The sequence below is a fragment of the Coregonus clupeaformis genome, chromosome 31 (genome assembly GCF_020615455.1).
Source record: "Coregonus clupeaformis isolate EN_2021a chromosome 31, ASM2061545v1, whole genome shotgun sequence".
NCBI classification, from domain to species: domain Eukaryota; kingdom Metazoa; phylum Chordata; class Actinopteri; order Salmoniformes; family Salmonidae; genus Coregonus; species Coregonus clupeaformis.
In genome coordinates this window covers 970,893-989,799 of record NC_059222.1, presented here as the reverse complement: position 1 = coordinate 989,799, position 18,907 = coordinate 970,893, and the positions used below count along the sequence as shown (strand labels likewise).

Genomic DNA, 18,907 nt, shown 5'->3' with positions numbered 1-18,907 from the left:
ATTACAGAAAAGTCTTACAGTGCAGAATTTGTTAAAAAAGGACCGACATCACATAAAAAAGCCTCTCCGAACGTTGAGTAGTTTGAACATGCACCCCTGTCTACTTTCTACAATCGTGCACGGTGATCTGTAAAAGAGAAACTCTCAAAACAATGGCGGTTTTATTGGATAATATTCATTTATTGTTCAATAAAAATATATATATATATATTTTAAATGACGTGATGTCTCCTTCATGACTGTGCCCAGTGGATCTGCCAAAGGGTCCTTGTAAAGATCAGGCTTTTCTTCTCCTTTGGCTGGTGAGGGACTTGCAAACCCCCCTCACCCTCTGCCCCTTCACCCTTCAGAATTGACTTCTGACCTCTATACTGTTGACAGACCCAGCAGCCTGACGTCTAACAGTAGATACATTCAGTCCCGTTTTCTCTATGTCCAAGTATTCTCTTGTTGTTTTTTTGCAGTCTGCCCTTGTAAAAACCGTCTTTAACAATGTGAATAAAAGATACATCTAAGCGCTAACACAAGAATTCAAACCATCAGTAAAACCAATACTTTTCAATTACAACTTCACATCAGTTGCTCTTTAAGACTTATTTTCATAGTTATATGTAAACACACATTTTTGGGGGGGAGGGTAAAGGAAACTAAACTGTAAACACTTTTATCAGGCTCGGAGATCCCAACCACGTCTAAGGGAAGGCTATAGAACAGGGTAGAAGGTTCTAGGTCTACATTTTTCTGGACCCACAATGTCACAGTAAGTACAGGCTTTCATTCCAGACATCAGGGCATCATATTCAACCAGGGTCTTTCATACAGGGCTGAAATGCCTTCTGTTTGAACCCTTTCAAATGCCATTTCACTCCAAAGAAGAATTTAGGAATGCCTTGAAGGTTTTGCTACATTGGATTTCCACCAAATGAACACGAAGATGAGTGCTCGACTAAAACCAAATCCTGCAGCCACTGTGAGCTCAAGGAGCTTAATAGTATCACGTTGAAGAGCAACTTGGCCATTCCTATTTCCATTGGAGTACTTACAGCACTGTACTGACTAACAGACCCCCAATGAGGTGACAAACACCTCTTACTGGTCGGATAACACAAAACACTGCACTGGCTAACGGTTAGCACATGACTAGCATGGCCCAGTCTTTGAAGGAATTCTGGAAGATGGACAATCGTCTCGAATCACAAAGAAACAAATGGGAAAAAACAAGTATTGCTTCTCTTTCTTTTGTTCCTGTTTGGGTTTCATAAAAATAAATACAAATCTGTTGTCTTTGCCTTTCTGATCCTTAGCTGCGTTAGATGAGATTATTGTTTGTTCTATGACCCCACCACAGTATGGCGGGAGACGCCTTGTACAAAGTATTTGTTCCTGCACTCAGGTCGAAAAAGAAACACCAGAAAGTAAATGCCATGATCCCAAAGAAATGGCATCCTCCTTTCTCCCATCCCTCCCTCCTACCTCCCTTCCTCCTTATTTCTATCCTTCTGTCTTGTGTGTACTCCTAGCTCTCTCCTTCCCAAAGTCAAAACAGTGGCCAAGGGAGGCGAGTCTGACAGAGTGACAAGCAGACAGGTCAAACTGCCGGACAGATTCCAGATTCTTTCCAGAGCTGGGAGATGCAAGCCCCCTTCCCTCTCGATGGGCTGTCTGGGAAGAGTCCAGGGCCTACATCCTGGGAACATCTGGAAGGCCGGCTGCAGGGCTGAAGCCAACAGCCTCTTGGAATGACACCATGAGAGAGAAAAAGCCTTGTCCACCCGCATATGGCTGCAGATGACGATACCGTGGTGTTCTGGCAACGCAGGCGCCAAAATGTGTTGCCGTCAATCACGCCTCATGCCAGAGTGCCGTGGCATTCATTCATTAATCTTCTACACCGTCACATTCCTTTATGGGCTCCGACATTTGACGATGCAAATAATATAATAATAACCGTTTTCCATTTGCTTTTGTTCATTTGGTGCCCAGATGAGGGTTGAGGAAGGAAGGTAAGTTTACATGGGGTGGGAGGAGACTTCATGGAAACAGAGTCTCACAGCAGCATTTCAGCTAACAAAAAACAAAAACAAATAAACAAACATAAAATCATCGACTAGGCTCTGTAGCTACAGTACTTTGACGGAAAAAACTACCAAAGAGGAAAAGAGAGAGAAAGAGAGAGAAAGAGAGAGAAAGAGAGCGCGAAAAGGTGAGAAAGTTCCAGTGGAAATTCCAGTTCATCCTAGGTAGGGTGCCTACCTTTGGCCCAAGTGAAATGTTCGAAGTTCATGGTCCCACATTTCTAAAGGAGGAATCTCCCTCTAATAGTCCAGACCTCCCTGATTGGGGGGGAGGGGACCGCCTAGTTTCAGACAGTAGTCGCCCTGCTGTACTGCAGTGCCAGTGGTGAGTACTCCTTGATGCGGACGCACAGCTTGCCCCGGAGCCAGGGGTTCTGTAGCTCCAGGGGACAGAAGCCATCCTGGAGCCACTTCTCCCTGCCATCCACCACCAGCACCAGGCCAAAGTGCTCCAGCTGCTCAGGGCTGTACATACACTGCTCATCCTCCGCTCCCCCTCCATTACTACTGCTACCTCCGAGGAGCCGCCGCGACACCGCGTTCATCTCCTGCACCACCAGCTGGACCATCTCCCTGGCCGATGTGCCTGGGGTCACCCGCAGCTTGGAGGGAGAGAGACAGCGAGACAGAGAGATGGGGGGAGGGGTAGAGAGAGGAAGAGAGAGAGGAACACAGGCAATCAGATTAAACAGAACGTGAATGGTCAAAAGGGGTTTCAATGGTATAACTGGGGCAGAGTTATGACAGTTTTATAATTGGATATCCAAATCAAAGAGTTACCCAAAAATGAACAACAATTCATTAAAACTTTACTTCCTCAAGCCAAGTTCCCCATACCTTCACGCTGGTTTCCTTGGGTAGCCTGGTTCGGTACTGTGGGTACACCCGTAGCGTGGCAGTCCAGCCTTTCCTGTGGGTACCAGGCGAGGGGGCACCCGAAAGCCTCTGGGTGCCGCTGTCTTCTGACTGCGTGCGGGCAAGGGGCTCGGGGTTTGGCAGGCACTGCTCAGTAGGGCAGTAGCGGTCCACAGAGGAGGGTCGGTGCCAGCGGCGGTGGGCGGAGGAGGATGGCGACGGTGAGGGTGAGTGGGCAGGATGACCACCAGAGGGAGAGGGGAATTCAAGACTACTGGTTCTCACACAGAAGGCTTGCCTCTTCTCCGTGATCCTCAGTAGTTCGATCTGCCGGCTGGGTAGGATGAAGTCGCTGTCCCTTTGCCTCTCCCCCCCGGGCCCCACTCCCCTCAGCCGTCGTTCGCCGGCAGTGCCCGCCTGGGGCTCCGAGGCCTGGAGGACGTCTGGGGTGGAGTCCCTCAGCTCCCCCATCCCTGAACCCTCTCCACCCCCTCCTCCCACACTGTCACTGGTGGAGGAGAGGGGGGAGGGGGGCAGCAGGTCCAGTTCGCGCAGGCTCTGGGCACGGCTGGAATCGTAGTCACTGTCGGTGGTGAGGAAGACCTCAGAGGAACCCTCTTCGTCAGAGAGACCGTGGAAGTCTACTGGGAGGGAGAAACAAAACACACACTATCATTCCCTTTAAGTAAAACACACACAACCATTCACTTTTGTAAAACCCACACACAAACAATAATTTATTTTATGTCCTCCCCCGGACCCAACACCACAAGACCATGTTTTCAGAATGAAAAACTCCTGGCCCTATCCCTCTCCTCTATAAGATAAGTTATCTGGGTCTCACCAGAGTGCTTGCGGCTGGGTTCGGGGGAGGGCATAGGCGAGGGCAGGTAGTCTGGCTGGGAGGAGGTGGAGCGGGGCGTGTCAGGCATCAAGTCCCTGGAGAAGTCGATGATCCAGGCCAGGGAAATGCCCCCTGTGGGCTGCTTGTAGCGGGCATACTGTAGAGCATCCATAATCCACCGTGCCTCCCGCCACACCTCCTCCATTTGCTGTAGTAAGGGGAAACGCGCGGGGAAAATCATTTACTTTTAGTGCACTTTGAAACGCCATGTGCTATGATTGAACTGTAGGTGAGCCGTATTCTATTAGCTCCTTGTGTGATGCTATCTTAGCCCTTATATGTCTCTAGTCATTATTATTGAGCACCTGGAGACTAAATCCATATCAGAATATCAGGGTTACGGTTAGCTCAGCTAGGACTCCCATCTACCTGCATGTGCTCCTGGACCTGCTGGTGTTTCTGCTTGGCGGCGTGGAGCTCCGTCTCTGAGAAGGCCTCCCTCAGGGTCTGCTGGGACATGAGCAACTCCAGCTCCAGCAGGGCAGACACACGGCAGTACTGCCCTATGAAGCTGGGGCAGTAGGCATCAAAGTGAACTATAGAGGGGACAGGATAGAAAAGCGCACAACACAGACCTATTATCTAAAGAAAAAATACTAAATAACTCACAGATAAAAAATACTATCACCTTTCCAAATGCACTTTATGCACTTCAGATAAGTTTCACATAACTTTTTAATGACTTTTAATTGCTTTGGGTTTAGTGCACACCGTCACAACAGTCTCAAGCATTAATCTGGAGTCAACTGCACAAACTATTTTAAGTCACAATAATATAATCTGAGGTCAACTGAATGAACATAGTTGAATAAATAACAGTTATGGGAAGAAAGAAGGAAATCCTACTAGACAGAGCAGTACTGACCCAGCTCAAAGACCTGCAGAGGCAGGGTGAGGAAGCCTGATTGGGGGGAGTAGGGGTTGTTCTGGCCGGGGGCCGTACACACGTCGTCTGAGGGGGGCAGCAGTAGCAGGAAGGACACCTTGTCCCCAAACTCCAACACCTCCTGGGCATAGATACGGAAGTCCTGTGCCTGGAAGAGGGGGACAGCATACTGAGTCACAACTATGACATTATTGCCATGTAGTGGATGGATATACAGTATGGATGTAAGAAATGGATGGCTGGATGGATGGTTAAAATGTATTACACCTACAGGTTTTTTGTATATTTTTGTATATTTTTTATTACTACAGGTTTTTGCTGCGGTCATCTTTGGGTGTTTCTGCCATTTTATTATTTTTTGGAAGGCTCAGGATCTACAATGTTTATCCAGTGATAATAAGCAATAATTGATGGATGGGTGTGTTGGATGGATGCTGACCTGGCTGACGGGGATGTTCATGTGGGCCATGAGGTCCTTGGCAGCACTGCGTAGGTCCTGTAGGAGGCGGTGTGGAGCGCTCTGGACATCCTGGTCCATCTCCAGAGACTCCTCCAAAGAACTGAGGGCCTGCAGCCACTGCCACTCCTCCCTGACAAACACACACACACACACACACAAACAGTTACATATACAGTGGGGAAAGAAAGTATTTAGTCAGCCACCAATTGTGCAAGTTCTCCCACTTAAAAAGATGAGAGAGGCCTGTAATTTTCATCATAGGTACACGTCAACTATGACAGACAAATTGAGAAAAAAAAATCCAGAAAATCACATTGTAGGATTTTTAATGAATTTATTTGCAAATTATGGTGGAAAATAAGTATTTGGTAACCTACAAACAAGCAAGATTTCTGGCTCTCACAGACCTGTAACTTCTTGTTTAAGAGGCTCCTCTGTCCCCCACACGTTACCTGTATTAATGGCACCTGTTTGAACTTGTTATCAGTATAAAAGACACCTGTCCACAACCTCAAACAGTCACACTCCAAACTCCACTATGGCCAAGACCAAAGAACTGTCAAAGGACACCAGAAACAAAATTGTAGACCTGCACCAGGCTGGGAAGACTGAATCTGCAATAGGTAAGCAGCTTGGTTTGAAGAAATCAACTGTGGGAGCAATTATTAGGAAAGGGAAGACATACAAGACCACTGATAATCTCCCTCGATCTGGGGCTCCACGCAAGATCTCACCCTGTGGGGTCAAAATGATCACAAGAACGGTGAGCAAAAATTCCAGAACAACACGGGGGGACCTAGTGAATGTCCTGCAGAGAGCTGGGACCAAAGTAACAAAGCCTACCATCAGTAACACACTATGCCGCCAGGGACTCAAATCCTGCAGTGCAAGACGTGTCCCCCCTGCTTAAGCCAGTACATGTCCAGGCCCTTCTGAAGTTTGCTAGAGTGCATTTGGATTATCCAGAAGAGGATTGGGAGAATGTCATATGGTCAGATGAAACCAAAATATAACTTTTTGGTAAAAACTCAACTTGTCGTGTTTGGAGGACAAAGAATGCTGAGTTGCATCCAAAGAACACCATACCTACTGTGGAGCATGGGGGTGGAAACATCATGCTTTGGGGCTGTTTTTTCTGCAAAGGGACCAGGACGACTGATCCGTGTAAAGGAAAGAATGAATGGGGCCATGTATCGTGAGATTTTGAGTGAAAACCTCCTTCCATCAGCAAGGGCATTGAAGATGAAACGTGGCTGGGTCTTTCAGCATGACAATGATCTCAAACACACCGCCCGGGAAACGAAGGAGTGGCTTCGTAAGAAGCATTTCAAGGTCCTGGAGTGGCCTAGCCAGTCTCCAGATCTCAACCCCATAGAAAATCTTTGGAGGGAGTTGAAAGTCTGTGTTGCCCAGCGACAGCCCCAAAACATCCCTGCTCTAGAGGAGATCTGCATTGAGGAATGGGCCAAAATACCAGCAACAGTGTGTGAAAACCTTGTGAAGACTTACAGAAAACGTTTGACCTGTGTCATTGCCAACAAAGGGTATATAACAAAGTATTGAGAAACTTTTGTTATTGACCAAATACTTATTTTCCACCATCATTTGCAAATAAATTCATTAAAAATCCTACAATGTGATTTTCTGGATTTTTTTTCCTCATTTTGTCTGTCATAGTTGACATGTACCTATGATGAAAATTACAGGCCTCTCTCATCTTTTTAAGTGGGAGAACTTGCACAATTGGTGGCTGACTAAATACTTTTTTTCCCCACTGTATACAGTATTACAGACAACGGCTAGTATTTCAATAACAATACCGTAACATGAAACCAATAAATTCACTGATAAACCGGGATAGCCAGGTACTTCACCTAGACACATTACAGTTGTCTCGTATCTTGGTGTGACAGAGGACATTGGGCAGGTTTTGAGGCACCAGGGCTCTGATCTGGTCCATGGAGCTACACAGCTTCAGGTAGCCCAGGTAGAGGCCTGGGGAGAGGAGCTTCCTGCTCCGTCTGTGGTATGCCAGCTTCTCCTGAAATAATGACGGGAACCAGATGGGAAAGACATGAGACAGCTGTTGTTGGCGTCTGGGATTGCCTTTGATTTTGTATATTTTGATGTCATTTATTTAAATGTTGTTGTTGCTTTGAGGGCTTTGAGGATCGGGTTATTTTGGGGTTTTAAGTTAATATGAAATAATAACCATATAATGCATTTGATTTTTGTTCGATTATATAATTTGTTCATATTTGGAATCATAAGCTATATTTATATTGTATTCAATATATCATTATATATTAATATTCACATTCATATTATATATTAACATATACTGAAGTTCCAGCCATTGTTTTTGGAATGAAAACCCCAAACCAACATGCAGCGCAAACAAAACAACATCAGATCGGCTGGTATCAGGTTCACCAGAAAAAACATTTACTCTAATTCATATTCAGAGAGCATTGGTAGCGACAAACTGATTGTTAATTGGATTTGTTCCGACATTTCTAGATTTTTTTATTTCTAAATGTTTTTGTGTTTGACATTTTACTGCATCGTTAAGAGCTAGTAACATAAGCATTTCGCTGCAACATCTGCTAAACCGTGTAAGCGACCACTGAACTTTTATTTGATAGTATTTAGATGAGCCTTTCTGGATATGTAGGGTCTATTGCAACGAGCATTGGCCAGTGTACTAACACAAGGTAATCTCTCGTTAAACCATCAAACCAAGGTAAAATCATCCGCACAGCTGATCTCAATTGCCTCCATCATTGGCCACTGATTTACCGGTCCCTAAAGCAGATGCTGGGGGGAACTTTTAGTCCTGATTGCTGTCAACATTTTTCAAGACAATTTCGACCTCTGGTGGGTATTATGATCGGAACAAATGAATCCTGCTTTGTTAGCAGACTAAGGGTGATTTATCTATTTGACAATAATTCCGTACAACTGAAATAAAGTATTTTCTCGTTTACCACGGCAAATCTAATGTGGCAATTTACCCGACACCTTTTCATTTCGAATTTATGTAATCCATTAACTACAACTTGTCTTTAAAAAGAAAGTTGTCTTTAAAAAGTATGGTAATGTCTTATCAAGATCGGGGGAGTTATATTATCTATATATACTTTTTTTTATCAAATGTAGTCTAATAAAGTTATTTCAAATAGCACATATTATATCATTTTGCCATTTAAGGTGAAACATTTGAATAAAATATAGGCCTACTAATTCTATATTCTTATTATACTCTAAATATTTTTTACATTCAACAGCCTTATGGTTTCCAATACACCTGATAGGTCAATATTTCCTTGAGGGCGGGAGTAGAGAACCTAGACGCAGCTGTCTAGCAGCGTAATCACTTGACAAGGTAACAATAAGAGATCAACTGATATGCTGGCTTATTCTTGAGGGTTTTTGTTTGCAAAATCGTTTGTTTTAACATGCAGGTCCAGCATTAACATTTACATTTTAGTGATTTAGCAGACGCTCTTATCCAGAGCGACTTACAGTTAGTGAGTGCATACATATTTTTTTTATTTTTCATTCTGGCCCCCCGTGGGAATCAAACCCACAACCCTGGCGTTGCAAACGCCATGCTCTACCAACTGAGCTACATCCCGGCCATTCCCTCCCCTACCCTGGACGACACTGGGCCAATTGTGCGCCGCCCCATGGGTCTCCCGGTCGTGGCCAGCTATGACAGAGCCTGGATTCAAACCAGGATCTCTAGTGGCACAGCGAGCACTGCGATGCAGTGCCTTAGACCACTGCGCCACTTGGGTGCGCGTTAAATTCTGCCTGTCTGTTGCAATCGACCCAATATGTCTGAAAGACTCCACTATTCTAATTACTCTCATTTAAATGAATGGCGTTTCAGGGAATTTGAGCATAACATTAATTATGGGAGCTGTTTTGCTGGCATGGATCCATTGTCTAGCATTTACATGTCCGCTGTGACTGTGAGTCAACTGGACTAGCTTGATAGACTACTTAGATACAAGTGACATGTAGGCATGACAGGCAGCGGATTGCCATGTGTGTTTACAACTAAAATAATCACATGCAATGTGGTGAAGGGTAAATATAGGGAACAGTTTAAACATTGTAATTTTGGTTTGGCATGAATGGAACCTTAGCCTCTTTGTATGCTGAAATGCAGTTACTGTAAGTACTACCAGGAATACAAATAGCTACGATGCATATTTCGCATCATTATCCTCAGATTCAAACTCGATCCAAATTCAATCCAATTAGCTATTACAAATTATTCCATGTTAGTCCCTGGGGATTCTGAAATGTTTCAGAAAAAGGGTGTCAGTGTCGCTAATGCTACAGTGCTAAGCTACAAACACCAGTGATTGTAATGGGTTGGGACCTACATGGAGGGTGATGAGCAGCATGTCCAAGGCCGTGGGCTCCTCAGGGGATGTGATGGACTTGCGTTGGAGCTGGAGCTTACACAGCTGGGTCCACTTCATTCCGTCCAGACTGGGACATGCGTTCATGTCCCTCAGCAACACCAGCAGGGTGTTGCCATGCTTATCTTTGATTGGCTCAAAGTAAACCTGACCCAGGTCCTGAGTTCCCAGCATGCCCTGCAAAAACATCCCCAAAAATACACTTTCAAAGACAGATTACCTTTGATGGTTTTGACCAGAATCTGATGGTTTCAATTAACATTTGATGGTTCTGACCAATTTTAATCAATTTTTAATGGTTTTGGCTAAGAGTTGTTGGTGTTGATGAAGATTGGATGGTTTTGACCATGTTATCAGTCGTAACTAGTCATAAACAACCATGAGTGGTAATAAGGTGTTTTTAAGGTGTTATGTCATGTTTATAACTGTATTGATGGGTTAGGAAGTACCTGGAGCTGGGAGACAGCCTGCAGCATCTTGAGGCGTGTCTGGAGGGTGCAGGAGCAGGAGGACTGGGAGGGGCTGAGACACTGCTGCAGCCACGGAATCTCCTCCCATAGGTAGGACACCTGGGGATGGACGATACACAAGCACTTTCTTTTACGCTACAGAAATTACCAGGTATTAGAAAGTAAAGGGTAAAATGGTAATCGCAAAGTAACAACCTATATTTGTGTATTACCTCTAGGACTCATTAAATCAAGCACCACTTGGTACCATTAGGTATCAGGTTGTTAGCATGTTAGACATTTTTGTGAATTATTTGAAGTACTGTTAGTACCAGAAAGTACCATCTCTAAATACCAGTGGAAACTGTAAAATGTGAAACGCGAGGAATGGCACTAGCGCGTTTGTTACCTTAGTGAACCATAGGAAGTCCTGCATCTGTGAGCTGGAGTAGGAGTCATCTATCTCTACGATGGGGATCTGGTCCTCAGGCGTCACCAGGACGTTGTCGTCTTGGTAAAATATACATGTCAAATAGAGACCTCTGGAGGACCATTGAGACAAATCAGAGTCACTTAGTTTTGAACAATTCTCAAAAGTCGCTAATTCAAGACAGCAAAATGGTGGCCTCCTTGAACTATTAATTCTAACAATAGCCTTTAGGTAGAATTACATTTGAGATTATATTTTGTGGCATTTGTAGCATTTATTGGGGTCAAAAGAAATGATCTTATGAAAGTGAAGATGGAAGAAGGCAGGAGATACAATACATGGAGGTGTAAAGGGAGACCAGAAAAGCACTTATGTACCGTTTCAAACTTTTGACAAATTTGCTGTTGGGCTGGAAGAGGTGGCGCAAGCTTTTGGATACAGAGTGTTTCCTCATGTGTGGAGGGGCTTTGCACTGCTCTGGAAGGAAGAGACAGTCAAAAGAAGGATTAATAGAATTACCAAGCCGAAGACACAGTAAGAATGTACAGTAAGAACCTATTTTCCTCGGTGCATCACTGTTAGGAATGGAATCCTGTGTCCCACAACTTACAGTGGCTTGCGGAAGTATTCCCCCACCTTGGCATTTTTCCTATTTTGTTGCCATACAACCTGATTTTTTTGGGGGGGGTTGTATCGTTTGGTTTACACAACATGCCTACCACTTTGAAGATGCAAAATATATTTTTCTGTGAAACAAACAAGAAATAAGACAAAAAAATAGAAAACTTGAGCGTGCATAACTATTCACCCCCCCAAAGTCAATACTTTGTACAGCCACCTTTTGCATCAAGTACAGCTGCAAGTCTCTTGGGGTATGTCTCTATAAGCTTGGCACATCTAGCCACTGGGATTTTTGCCCATTCTTCAAGGCAAAACTGCTCCAGCTCCTTCAAGTTGGATGGGTTCCGCTGGTGTACAGCAATCTTTAAGTCATACCACAGATTCTCAATTGGATTGAGGTCTGGGCTTTGACTAGGCAATTCCAAGACATTTAAATGTTTCCCCATAAACCACTGGAGTGTTGCTTTAGCAGTATGCTTAGGGTCATTGTCCTGCTGGAAGGTGAACTTCTGTCCCAGTCTCAAATCTCTGGAAGACTGAAACAGGTTTCCCTCAAGAATTTCCCTGTATTTAGCGCCATCCATCATTCCTTCAATTCTGACCAGTTTCCCAGTCCCTGCCGATGAAAATTATCCCCACAGCATGATGCTGCCACCACCAAGCTTCACTGTGGGGATGGTGTTCTCCAGGTGATGAGAGGTGTTGGGTTTGCGCCAGACATAGCGTTTTCCTTGATGGCCAAAAAGCTCAATTTTAGTCTCATCTGACCAGAGTACCTTCTTCCATATGTTTGGGGAGTCTCCCACATGCCTTTTGGCGAACACCAAACGCTTATTTTTTTCTTTAAGCAATGGCTTTTTTCTGGCCACTCTTCCGTAAAGCCCAGCTCTGTGGACTGTATGGCTTAAAATGGTCCTATGGACAGATACTCCAGTCTCCGCTGTGGAGCATTGCAGCTCCTTCAGGGTTATCTTTGGTCTCTTTGTTGCCTCTCTGATTAATGCCCTCCTTGCCAGGTCCGTGAGTTTTGGTGGGCGGCCCTCTCTTGGCAGGTTTGTTGTGGTGCCATATTCTTTAAAAAAATGTATGATGGATTTAATGGTGCTCTGTGGGATGTTCAAAGTTTCAGATATTTTTTTATAACCCAACCCTGATCTGTACTTCTCCACAACTTTGTCCCTGACCTGTTTGGAGAGCTCCTTGGTCTTCATGGTGCCACTTGCTTGGTGTTTCCCCTTGCTTAGTGGTGTGGCAGGTGTAAATATACTGAGATCATGTGACAGATCATGTGACACTTAGATTGCACACAGGTTGACTTTATTTAACTAATTATGTGACTTCTGAGGGTAATTGGTTGAACCAGATCTTATTTAGGTGCTTCATAGCAAAGGGGGTGAATACATATGCACGTACCAATTTTCCGTAATTTTTTTAAAAGTTTTTTTTTTACACTTTTTTTTTTCATTTCACTTCACCAATTTGTACTATTTTGTGTATGTCCATTCCATGAAATCCAAATAAAAATCTATTTAAATTACAGGTTTGTCACGGATTCAGCCGAGGCTGCTCCTCCTCCTTGCTCGGGCAGGCTTCGGCGTTCGTCGTCACCGGAGTACTAGCTGCTACCGATCTATGTTTCTGTGTTCTACTTGTTTTGTCTTCATTGTACACACCTGGTTCCCATTATGTCTATGATTTGTTCCCTATTTAACCCTCTGGCTGCCGCTGTGTTGTGTGCGTGTTTGTTCTATGTTTGGTGTTATCGACTGGTGAGCAGGATTGTCCTCCCTGCGTGGAGTTGATGTTCATTTGTTATTTACGAGTAAAGTACGTTGTCTACTAGCTCTGTGTCCTGCGCCTGACTCCGTCCTACCGCTACACACTGACGCCTGACAGAAACACGCACCACAAATGGAGTCATCAGGTACATTCATTCCTTGCGGATCAGTGGAGGAACGCGTCCAACAGCAGGCGACCATGATACAGACACTTGGCACAGCAATGGAGCGCGTGTTGAACACCATGGAGCGATGGGAGAGAGGATTTTTTCCTACACCTCCTCCAACTACACAGCAACCCACACCGCTGTCCACCCCTTCGTCACCTGGGTCCAGTGGGATTCGGCTCTCGCTCCCGAGGGCATATGATGGTACAGCTGCCAGGTGCCAGGGTTTTCTGCTGCAGGTAGAGCTCTACCTGGCTACCATCCACCCGGCTCCCTCGGGATACGAGAGCGTGTCCGCCCTCATCTCCTGGCTGTCGGGGAGAGCGCTCGAGTGGGCCAACGCCGAGTGAAGAGGAATAGACGCGGCGTCTGTGCGCTATGAAGATTTCACCCGCCGCTTCCGGGCGGTATTCGATCATCCACCAGAGGGGAGAGCAGCGGGGGAACGTCTGTTCCACCTCAGACAGGGGAAGAGGAGCGCACAGGACTTCGCACTGGATTTCCGGACCCTGGCTCCCAGCGCGGGATGGAATGAGAGGGCCCTGATTGACCACTACCGATGCAGCCTATGGGAGGACGTTCGTTGGGAGCTGGCCTGCAGGGACACTACCCTTAACCTGGACCAGCTGGTGGATATGTCAATAAGGCTGGGTAACCTGTTGGCGACCCGCGGACGTCCGGATCAGGGTCCGTCCATTCCATCCCCCAGCACCTCCGACCCTACACCGATGGAGCTCGGAGGTGCTGCTCTCAGGGAGACCGGAAGGGGGGCCGTCTCCTGCACCAACTGTGGCTGCAGAGGACACACTGCTGGTCGGTGCTGCAGAGGGTCCTCAGGGAGTCGAGGTAGCGGGCAGAGCACTGGTGGACCATCCCAGGTGAGTAGGCACCCTACTCACCCAGAGCCCCCTGTTGCGCACATGTGTATTGACATCGAATTTCCTGAGTTTTCCCCGCATTCCCAGCATAAGGCGCTCGTAGATTCAGGCGCAGCTGGGAACTTTATTGATCGTAAGTTTTCCCGTAGTTTAGGGATTCCTATTGTTCCTGTTGATATGCCCTTCCCTGTACATGCCTTAGATAGTCACCCTTTAGGATCAGGCCTGATTAGGGAGGTCACAGCTCCACTCTGGATGAAAATGCAGGAGGGTCATGAGGAGAGAATTAGTCTCTTTCTGATTGATTCTCCTGCGTTTCCAGTGGTGTTGGTGCTTCCCTGGTTAACCTCTCATGACCCCACGATTTCATGGCAACAGAGGGCTCTCAAGGGATGGTCACATCAGTGCTCGGGGAGGTGTGCAGGTTTTTCCATAGGTGCAACTACGGTGGAAAGTCCAAACCAGGTCTCCACTACCCCCCGAATATGCCGATTTGGCTCTCGCCTTCTGTAAAAAGAAGGCGACTCAATTACCACCCCATCGACAGGGGGATTGTGCGATAAATCTCCAGGTAGGTGCTGCACTTCCCCGGAGTCACGTGTATCCTCTGTCACAGGAAGAGATGGCTGCTATGGAAACATATGTCTCCAAATCTCTGGGACAGGGATACATTCGGCCTTCCACTTCACCTGTCTCCTCAAGTTTCCTTTTTGTGAAGAAGAAGGATGGAGGTTTACGCCCGTGCATTGACTACCGTGGTCTCAATCAGATCACTGTTAAGTACAGGTATCCACTACCTCTCATTGCTAGTATGACAGAGTCATTGCGCGGGGCACGCTTCTTCACTAAATTGGATCACAGGAGTGCGTTCAACCTGGTGCGTATCCGGGAGGGAGATGAGTGGAAGACGGCATTTAGTACCACATCTGGGCACTATGAGTACCTCGTTATGCCGTACGGGTTGATGAATGCTCCATCAGTCTTCCAATCCTTTGTTGATGAGATTTTCAGGGACCTGCACGGACAGGGTGTAGTGGTGTATATAGATGACATTCTCATATACTCCGCTACACGAGCCGAGAATGTGTCCCTGGTGCGCAAGGTGCTTGGTCGACTGTTGGAACATGACCTGTATGTCAAGGCGGAGAAATGTCTGTTCTTTCAAAGTCTGTCTCCTTCCTAGGGCACCACCTGTCCGCGTCAGGGGTGGAGATGGAGATTGACCGCATTTCGGCCGTGCGTAATTGGCCGACTCCAACCATGGTTAAGGAGGTGCAGAGATTCTTAGGGTTTGCCAACTACTACCGGAAGTTTATCTGGGGGTTTGGTCAGGTAGCGGCTCCCATTACCTTCTTGCTGAAGGGGGGACCTGTGCGACTGCAGTGGTCAGCTGAGGCGGACAGGGCTTTTGGTCACCTGAAGGACCTGTTTACCTCGGCTCCAGTGCTGGCTCATCCGGATCCCTCCTTGGCATTCACAGTAGAGGTGGACGCGTCCGAGTCTGGGATAGGAGCTGTACTGTCTCAGCGCTCAGGTATGCCACCAAAGCTCCGCCTCTGTGCTTTCTTTTCGAAGAAGCTCAGCCCGGCGGAGCGCAACTATGATGTGGAGGACCGGGAGCTGTTAGCTGTGGTTAAGGCTCTGAAAGCATGGAGGCATTGGCTTGGGGGGGCAAAACACCCCTTCCTCATTTTGACTGACCACCGCAATCTGGAGTACATCCGGGCGGCGAGGAGACTGAACCCTCGACAGGTAAGGTGGCCATGTTTTTCACCAGTTTTGTGTTCACCCTTTCTTACAGACCAGGTTCCCAGAACGCTAAGGCAGACGCTCTGTCCCTACTGTATGACACAGAGGAGAGGTCTATGGAGCCCACTCCCATACTTCCGGCTTCGTGTCTGGTGGCACCGGTGGTGTGGGAGGTTGACGCGGACATCGAGCGGGCGTTACGTACAGAGCCCACTCCCCCCCAGTGTCCAGAGGGTTGTATGTACGTGCCGTTAGATGTCCGCGATCAATTGATCTATTGGGCTCACACGTCACCCTCCTCTGGTCATCCTGGCATCGGTCGGACAGTGCACTATCTTAATGGGAAGTACTGGTGGCCCACTTTAGCTAAGGACATGAGGGTTTATGTTTCCTCCTGCTTGGTGTGCACCCAGTGTAAGGCACCTAGACACCTGCCCAGAGGGAAATTACAACCCCTACCCGTTCCATAACGGCCGTGGTCCCACCTATCGGTGGATTTCATTACGGACCTACCCCCGTAAAAGGGAACACCACGATCCTGGTCGTTGTGGATCGGTTTTCTAAGTCCTGCCGTCTCATTCCTTTGCCCGGTCTCCCTACGGCCCTACAGACTGCGGAGGCCCTATTTACACACGTCTTCCGGCACTACGGGGTACCTGAGGATATAGTGTCTGATCGGGGTTCCCAGTTCACCTCAAGGGTCTGGAGGGCGTTCATGGAACGTCTGGGGGTCTCGGTCAGCCTGACCTCAGGGTTTCACCCCGAGAATAATGGGCAGGTGGAAAGAGTAAACCAGGATGTGGGTAGGTTTCTGCGGTCTTATTGCCAGGACCGGCCTGGGGAGTGGTCGGTTTTCATCCCCTGGGCAGAGATGGCCCAAAACTCCCTCCGCCACTCCTTCACTGACCTTTCTCCATTTCAGTGTGTACTAGGTTATCAGCCGGTCCTGGCACCATGGCATCAGAGCCAGATCGAGGCACCTGTGGTGGATGAATGGTTTCGGCACTCAGAGGAGACCTGGAACGCTGCCCATGTACGCCTGCAACGGGCCATCAGGCGACAAAAGGCAAGTGCCGACCGCCACCGCAGTGAAGGCCACGGAGTATTCACCGGGGGACCGGGTCTGACTCTCGACCCGAAACCTGCCCCTTCGCCTGCCCTGCCGGAAGCTGGGTTGGCGGTTTGTGGAGCCATTTAAAGTCCTGAGGAGATTGAACGAGGTTTGTTATAGGTTACAGCTTCCTCCTGAGTATCGTATTAACCCCTCGTTCCATGTGTCTCTCCTCAGGCCGGTGGTAGCTGGTCCACTCTAGGAGTCTGAGGTACGGGACATCCTCGATCCCTCCATGTTGAGGGATTTCCACAGTCGTCATCCGACTCGCCCTGTGCCGCATCCTCCTGGCCGTCCCCGAGGCCGGTGTCGGCGTCAGGGGGGGGGGTACTGTCACGGTTTCAGCTGAGGCTGCTCCTCCTCCTTGCTCGGGCAGGCTTCGGCGTTCGTCGTCACCGGAGTACTAGCTGCTACCGATCTATGTTTCTGTGTTCTACTTGTTTTGTCTTCATTGTACACACCTGGTTCACATTGTGTCTATGATTTGTTCCCTATTTAACCCTCTGGCTCCCACTGTGTTGTGTGCGTGTTTGTTCTATGTTTGGTGTTATCGACTGGTGAGCGGGATTGTCCTCCCTGCCTGGAGTTGATGTTCATTTGTTATTTACGAGTAAAGTACGTTATTAGCTCTGTGTCCTGCGCCTGACTCCGTCCTACCGCTACACACTGACGCCTGACAAGGTTGTAATGCAACAAAATAGGAAAAACGGCAAGGGGGATGAATACTTTTGTAATGCACTGTAGGTGTATGTAATGTGGTTGAATGTATTCTTCTATTCAGGTTGGGTTCAGTTGACACAGTCACTCACACTCTGCTGCAGACCATAGGGCCAGAGGGAACCAGTCATTCTCAGTGCATTCCTAAAGGTGGGCTGGATCTGTGCATGTGTGTGTTTTTATGGGGACCAGAAGTCTTCAAAAGGACAGTAAAACAAGGAACATTCTGACAAGTGGGGACATTTTGGAAAGAAAAAAAGCTATTTTAGGCTAAGGGGTTAGGTTTAGGGTTAGGGTTCAAATGGGGGGGTTGGCGTAGTAAGTGAGATAATGTGCTTTGCTAATCATTACAACCCACAGGCCCTACACAGAAGCCCTGAGGCAATCTCACTTCGGCTCAGGCCACTTAAGTCAATAAATCCCCAATTCAGGAGAAATTAACTAATTTTCCTTTCATGAGACGAGTCGAAGTGGAATAACAAGAAAACGAGCTGCAGCTCAACTCACCCCCCCACTAGAGCCCCCCCCTTTTCTTACCGCCCTGACACTGAGTAAGACAGACAGGTATAGCCGTCCGCTGGGGTGCCCGTGTTAGTCAGGGCCCCTTTCACAGTTTAATTAATAGTGTTTGGAGAAGGGGGTGCCGGCGGGGTGGGGGGGATTGGTAGCAGACAGGGGTCCTGGAGGACTGTAGAGGGACTGGGCTGCAGCCAGTCAGTGTTAATTTATACCCCTTAAGGCTCCGTCTCTACAAGAACAACAAACATGACCCAGTACAGACGACCTCGGCTACCGTGCATGAACTTGTGCTGCGTACTCTGGAAAAGCCTGGCCAGGGGACTGAATGCTGACTATTATATAGATTATTACGGATGACTATATGTCATGTTGCATTATATCATTATACTATATGTGTAAATAGTATACACTGCTACCCCCCTGATTACTATACGTGACATGTCACATTATGTCATTATGCTATGTATATAGTATAATTATTCACATTATACTATATATATGCACATACAACTACTACCATTACTATGGCATATGACATACACAGTATCATTGCACTATATACACTATATAATATAATTATACATAGTATACTATATATACTGTATATGCATATATTATCTCCTACCATTACACTACGGGGCTGAGCTGACTGACTGCTCGGTTGTGAAACTGGATTCACAACCAACAGTGAAAATCTTCTATTTGATCCAGCCTTGACTTTCATGGAGCCAATTTACTATAAGTGGTGTTTTAGAAAGAAATGCAAAACTGGGAGCCAGCTAATGGTGAGGCATTGAACAATATCTCCAAGTTATACTTTAAATATGCTCCTACTCCAAGTGAGAGACCCAGGAACATTATTCAGTTAGGGA

General features: G+C 47.0%; 1 protein-coding gene across 1 annotated transcript in view; it reads right to left on the bottom strand.

Moving 5' to 3' along the window:
• Nucleotides 1-227: 227 nt before the first annotated feature.
• Nucleotides 228-18,907, bottom strand: part of LOC121546976 (ankyrin repeat and fibronectin type-III domain-containing protein 1) — a 64,135-nt gene continuing 45,455 nt past the window's right edge. Inside the window, exons 8-18 of the mRNA XM_045209684.1 lie at nt 10,873-10,972; nt 10,475-10,607; nt 10,066-10,185; nt 9,578-9,793; nt 7,055-7,221; nt 5,160-5,310; nt 4,700-4,868; nt 4,204-4,370; nt 3,775-3,982; nt 2,913-3,574; nt 228-2,677 (exon numbers count right to left, since the gene is read on the bottom strand). Coding sequence (XP_045065619.1) covers nt 2,363-2,677; nt 2,913-3,574; nt 3,775-3,982; nt 4,204-4,370; nt 4,700-4,868; nt 5,160-5,310; nt 7,055-7,221; nt 9,578-9,793; nt 10,066-10,185; nt 10,475-10,607; nt 10,873-10,972 — 2,408 coding nt within the window. The 3' untranslated portion in view covers nt 228-2,362. The remainder of the gene's footprint in view (nt 2,678-2,912; nt 3,575-3,774; nt 3,983-4,203; nt 4,371-4,699; nt 4,869-5,159; nt 5,311-7,054; nt 7,222-9,577; nt 9,794-10,065; nt 10,186-10,474; nt 10,608-10,872; nt 10,973-18,907) is intronic.